This window comes from Nicotiana tabacum, chromosome 5 (genome assembly GCF_000715075.1).
Source record: "Nicotiana tabacum cultivar K326 chromosome 5, ASM71507v2, whole genome shotgun sequence".
NCBI lineage: Eukaryota > Viridiplantae > Streptophyta > Magnoliopsida > Solanales > Solanaceae > Nicotiana > Nicotiana tabacum.
Genome location: NC_134084.1, coordinates 12,396,245 through 12,402,244, shown reverse-complemented (window position 1 = coordinate 12,402,244; position 6,000 = coordinate 12,396,245). Strand labels below are relative to the sequence as shown.

At 36.3% G+C, this 6,000-nt stretch overlaps 1 protein-coding gene across 2 annotated transcripts; it reads right to left on the bottom strand.

Annotated features, from left to right (window-relative positions):
• Positions 1-1,183: 1,183 nt before the first annotated feature.
• On the bottom strand, positions 1,184-5,833 carry LOC107784363 (uncharacterized). 2 transcript variants are annotated; one of them, XR_001647667.2, is made up of 9 exons: positions 5,461-5,804; positions 4,512-4,689; positions 3,991-4,068; positions 3,328-3,691; positions 3,085-3,197; positions 2,795-2,959; positions 2,525-2,664; positions 1,687-2,439; positions 1,184-1,587 (listed from the first exon to the last, which is right to left on the bottom strand). XR_001647667.2 is itself a non-coding variant. In XM_016605489.2 (9 exons), exons 1-9 carry the CDS (start codon positions 5,526-5,528, stop codon positions 1,428-1,430), a joined length of 1,359 nt encoding a protein of 452 aa, XP_016460975.1. In that variant the 5' UTR covers positions 5,529-5,833; the 3' UTR covers positions 1,184-1,427. The 2 variants fall into 2 exon arrangements, 1 of the variants encoding a protein (XP_016460975.1); XM_016605489.2 differs by having other exon boundaries at positions 1,687-1,779; positions 5,461-5,833.
• Positions 5,834-6,000: the final 167 nt, after the last annotated feature.

Sequence of the window (6,000 nt, the reverse complement as noted above, 5' to 3'; positions counted from 1 at the left end):
GACATTATGTTGGAAATGCTTTCCTTGATTCGAGAGCTATCAGAAATATTTTCTTTATCTTCCTAAGGTAGGGGTAAGGTTTTCGTACACACTACCCTCCTCATACTCCACTTGTGTAATTACACTAATATGTTATTGTTGTAGACGTTTGGGGGGGTTCAAATATGTTATTGTTGTAGACGTTTTTTTTTTTTTTGGGGGGGGGGGGGGGGGTTCAGGGAAGCTGCAGGCTTGTCAATCTTATCTACAAACTCCAGCTAATAATGGCTTTCATGTCCACATCTATAAAGTTATCTACCCAGTACCTAACCCATTAGTTCAAGCACAATCTGAATGATTCTGTGCCTGCTTTCTAGAGAATAACAGTTGTCAAGGAGAATGACTGATATAATAACTTATGAGAGAATTATGACAATATATAATGGTATCTATATCATATTTAATTTATCTGCTAATTTATTAGTAGTAGATTACTCTAATCTCTGATTCTTGGTAGAGCTTAATTAAGAAGCTTATCAACTTATAGCTTAGATAAGCAAAGCTACAATCAGCTTACCAGCTTACTTACGCAGCAAATTATGGTCTACATTTTCTTTCTATATCCTCCAATTAGTATAGTGATTTTTACACAGCATAGCCGCCCTGCCAAAATAATAGCCGGTATATGTATATTTTTTGTATATTAACATATAATATATATAAATAATGAACATATTTTATACATAATTAGTGTATCTTTTTGTATATTTGGCTAGCACCGGAAATTCTTTTTGGCCGACCAGTCAAAATGCAGCTCAGTACACAAAGCATCCTGTATTTACGCAGGGTCCAAGGAAGGACCAATAATGAACATATTTTATACATAATGCTGTTTTTTTGTATATTCGGCTAATAGCGATAATTATTTTTGGCCGACCGGTCAAAATGCAACTCCTTACACAAAGTATCCCCTATTCACGCAGGGTCCGGGGAAGGACCGCATCCCAAAGGCTGTAATGTTGACAGTCTACCCTAATGCAAACATTAGTGGCTGCTTTCACAGCTCGAACCCGTGATCTATAGGTCACACAGAGAAAATTTTATCGTTGCTCTAAGGCTCGCCTTCGACCGGTCAAATGTGTTAAAAGTTCAAAAAATTATAGCATCCCTTTGGCATGACAAACAAATGAGCACCAGTAGGCTATAGAAGAAAACTTACCTTCCAACAGTATCATACTATGAGAATTAGTATCATTGCCAGGAGCTGTTCAAGTTATATCATTCATCTCCTAATTGAAGCTCGGCATATGAAGCTTTGGCTCAATGAAATATTTACAGAAGTCAAAAAAAGAGGTTACAGCTATAAAATTCTATAGGCTGTCTTCTTATACAAAGTTCTGTAATGGCTCAACAAGTGAGAAAGAGCTCAGCTTTTGTACAAACAAGAGTCAAGTAACTGTTAACCGACCTTTACGTCCCAGAGACTTCCACGACGATTCAACTCGCAATAAGTGTAATTTCTCAACAAATGCCTCTAGAACTTCAGCCTCTTCTTCTGGGGCAAAGGCCATGCAAATGCTAAGTTCCTGTACCGCCTCCTCGTATTCCCTGATATTTGTTCATATGTCAATTGTGGATAGTACTATGTAAAGTTCCAGGAAATGAGGAAAAGAATAGAAACATTTAAAATTGAGTGTCATTGTTTACCTGCTATAGTACAACATCATGCCGTGGTCTCTCCTCAGAGCCCAATTGTGCGGCTGCAGAATCAGCAATCTTTGCGACGCCATAATAGCCAGCCTAAAAAGTTGGTACCATCCCAGATATAATGTCATTACACGTGAGATCGATATTACAACACAAACTAATTCCCTAGAGCTAAGGTCAGAACATTCGTCATGATAATTAGAGAAAAGGCGTTTCTTAGCTGCGCCAAACTAGTAAAAAGAACACCTGAGATTGTATAAAAGATAATTAAGGGGTCTTATAAAAGCTATATAATATAGCGACCTGAGAACAGTTCAATAATAAATGAATCTATTAGCGCTGTTCTCTCGCATGTTTCTGCACTTTGGATAAAACTTAATGCACCAGAAATGATGATAGTCAAATGCAAAGAATCCCCTGTTCGATTGATAACCAACTCCGCCAATACCATGACGCGTAAATGGACATGAAAACTTCATCGCAAGTTAGACATTATCAGCTAGACCACTGTGTAGTTTAGATATGGAACGGACTTTCTCAAACCAAAATGGAGCTATAGATTCCGGGAACCTATTATGCTTGAGGAACTAAAAAACCAGATGAAGGAATTAAAACCATGCAATATTGCAGCAATAGTAGATCAAGTGGTTGTTTTTTTGTAGAAAGTTAGAATTAGACAGTTGATACAATAATGTCGCCAAAATTCACAATTCTCCCTTTCTCATGCCAAGGTTGCAAATTAGCATCATGAACCTGTAGGAATACAAAGTCGGCCTGCTTAATCAGGAAAAAGAACCGGTGCTAGTAACAAAGACAAAATAGAACATATGATTTTTACCTTAAATCTTGAGGCCGCAGCAAAGGTACACTTGATGCATCCGCCTTCTTAAACTTTTCATCAGAGTTATCCACAGACCTAAGTGGAGAAGTCAGCATCAAACCATGATTTGCTCTTGAAGCGCGTTTCCAGTGAAGCCTCTGCAAAATAAATTTGATTATTGATCAATTATTTTGCCAAAGTTATCAATGATACTCATAAATAATACCATGAGATTTATGAAAATTAAAAGGTCCAACAGACTCTACCTTTTAGAAGAATAAAACTCACCACAAGATTTGCCAAAGCAATTCCGATAATATCTCGGTTTGTTGCAATCTCAAGCCCTGACAGTGAATCGCTATCGATGTCTGATGCCTTTGATCTAGGGTCATTGACACACTTCCCATTAACAATACCAAACAAGCTGTGACCAGAATTAACCTTGAATAGCTCCTACAACAGTTTCAAAATGTAGATATATCAACTCAATGAGACTCGAGATCATCAATGTATAAAAACTAGTGGATGGACATGCCAAAGAAAAGATCGACAACATCCATTGGTTCAGACCAACATACCTCGTGGTTTCCAGTTTGAGGCCATATCAAGAAATCTTCCCCAATTCTAGATCCCACCATGGTCAGATTAAGTCTTCGACAAACTTCGATATAAATGACACTAAGCAAAATTGCTGTACAGAAGTAAAGCAGCATGTCAGACTGCATTAATAAACATCAAGAACTCGAGAAGAATTGTGAACTTTCAGGGTTAAGAAATATGCAGATTAATGATGATATTGGCGAGGAAAATTTAAAATATACCACTACAATATCCAGAGCTTAATACTGAATGCAGGTATGAACATTTCGAATCCACTGTCACAGATGACCTTTTGAAACCCCTTGACTTAAAAAGAACTACGTTCACTGCATCCAAAACTTCAGCCAAATCGCATCCTATATCTCTCGGAACTAGCTCTGCCTCAACTTCCCTTGCAATGGAATCCAACTCCGCCATCCACTCGCTCATAGTCTTTCCAGACAGAGGCATGGATTCCACGCATTTCCAGTCCGGTGTCTCAGACGGCAACGAAGCAGATCTCCTTTCATTTTGGAGTGAATAAGCGTCGATTTCTCGGTTGAAAGCCATAAATGCCTCGTCTTCAGAAGCAACATAGAGCAAAGCCTACCCGGGATAAAAGAAAACGACAGACAGACAAATTAAGAATGCAGATAATACAAGTAAAAAGTAAATGAAAGAAGCAATTTGCTTGCAAAAAGATGATTTATCTCTTATGATGATTCTCGGCTTCTCGCCATCCACACACAAAAGTTGGAAACTATTTATAAGCAGAATATTTCAAATAAAGAACTGCAAAGTGAACTCTATTCATTTCTGTTTCTTGAAACCAAGAAATTGTTTACTATCAAAATCAATGAATAAACTGCACTGAACAAAAAGAGCTCGACAAGACGAATAACTACCTTTGCAAGGGAAATATCTTTATCCTTAGACTGAAATGATATCTCCTGTGTAAACTTTTCCCTGGCATCTTTTAGTACCTGCCAAATCATGAAACTTCAGTCAATTCTCTAAATTTATACCACGATAGTCCAATAGACAGCAACGATAGACCCATTCATATACTCCATCTGTTCCATTTTATGCAGCATTGTTTCTTTTTTTGTCAATTTCCAAAAAGAACAATACTTTTCTACATTCGGAAACAATTTAACATCAAATGAGATTATCTTTTAGCCACATAAATGTCATGGCATGTTAAAAGTACAAGTTATAAAAGTTTTCATTTCTTTCTTAAACGCCATGTCTAGTCAAACACCGCCACATAAAATGAAACAGAGGAAGAGTATATTTTAATGGCATTAACAGATTAAACAAAAGAAAATGACTGGATTCAGATGTACTCAATGTATCAAATTACCATTTTAACAACAAGAATAGATTTATAAAGTAGCATATCACAAGAAACTAATGTAGTCCCAACCTCCTTATAGACTTTGGCTTTAGACGACCCTCGGGTTTCGGCTAGAGCAGAGGAAGCCAAGGGTGAAATCCTCAACTTCTTTATGTTAGCTGCCTTTGTACTTCTTGGAGCAGCCAATTTGTTCCATTTTCCTTCCTCATTCCCAATCCAACATCCAACACGACCATCAAAACTACACCTGATGATCGTAGAGAATAAAGGGTTTGGGAATTTTTGCCTAGTACTAGCACAAATGCTTCTCCAATCCACAAATAACTTTACATAACACAAAGTAGAATAAATATTACAGCCCATCAAACACCCTTCTAATGAAAGCAATAAGGAAAAGAAAAAATGAAAACTACTCCATCTGTTCCAATTTATGTAATACTTTTCCTATTTTAGTCTGCCCCGAAAAGAATAACACCTTTATATATTTACAACAACAACAACATATTTGTATTATCCCACACCGTGTGATTTGGGGAGGGTAGTGTGTACCCAGATCTTACCCCTACCTTGTGAAGGTAGAGAGTTTATTTCCAATAGACCCTCGGCTCAGGAAAGCATAAGCACCACACTAATGAAAAATACATTTCTATATTTACGAACAATATAACTTTATCCCATTTTATGCCGAGGGTCTATCAAAAAAAGCACCTCGACCTTCAAGATATGGATAAAGTGTGCCTACACAATACCGCACTTGTGAGATTACATTGGTTTGTTGTTATTGTTGTATAACTTTATCCTATTTTATGCTTAGTAAATACCCACAAAATATCTATGAAATATTTTACACCATAGGTTTCAAAAGCTTCTTTTTTAATTTCGTGTTCAATTAATCATTATCACATAAATTGGGACAGAACAGAGGGAGTAGCATTTTTCTTGATAAATCAAAACAAGAACAAAAAAATTCAACGAAACCCAATTCAATTCTTGAATTTAAAAGTAGAAAAAAAATTACCAGCTGCAAATGTCTAAAGAAACCATAGCTACTGAAGATGATACTTTCATAACACTGCTGACCATCATAGAATTGCAGAAATAGCCAAGAAAACTAAGAGGTGAGCTGAAAAAGTTGATCAATTTCTTGTCCAAGAATTAAATCAGAAAAAAGAATGAATATAGGAATTGTATTGAGTTCATTTTGGGTAGTGAAACTGAACTCTCAACAGACAAAAGGAGCTGACACAGATGAATGGAAGCAACAAAAGTGGAAGCTGACGCTCCTAGAAAAAATTCCAAGATCCATGGTATTAGTGTGCTATGCTCTATGTAATAATTCAATGGTATTTCTCTCCCTTTTCTTGTTCCTTATTTATAGTGCTGATGACTATGAAAAGCCAAAAAAGAAAGAAAGGGGATAACCCAATATTTTTTATTTTTAAAGAAATTATTTTTATTTGTTAATGGAATCTATACAAGGCAACCACAACAAATGATTGTATTTACAAGAAAAAACATGACTTTACGCCATAGTAAAAAATACCCATGTTTTTAAATT

Excerpts from the sequence above, each read along its gene's own strand:
- LOC107784363 (XM_016605489.2), bottom strand. The coding sequence starts at position 5,528 with ATGATGGTCAGCAGTGTTATGAAAGTATCATCTTCAGTAGCTATGGTT. Across the intron at positions 2,665-2,794 it reads TTGCTTTGGCAAATCTTGTG|AGGCTTCACTGGAAACGCGC; the intron begins GTGAGTTTTATT and ends TTTATTTTGCAG. Across the intron at positions 1,588-1,686 it reads ATGATGTTGTACTATAGCAG|GGAATACGAGGAGGCGGTAC; the intron begins GTAAACAATGAC and ends AACAAATATCAG.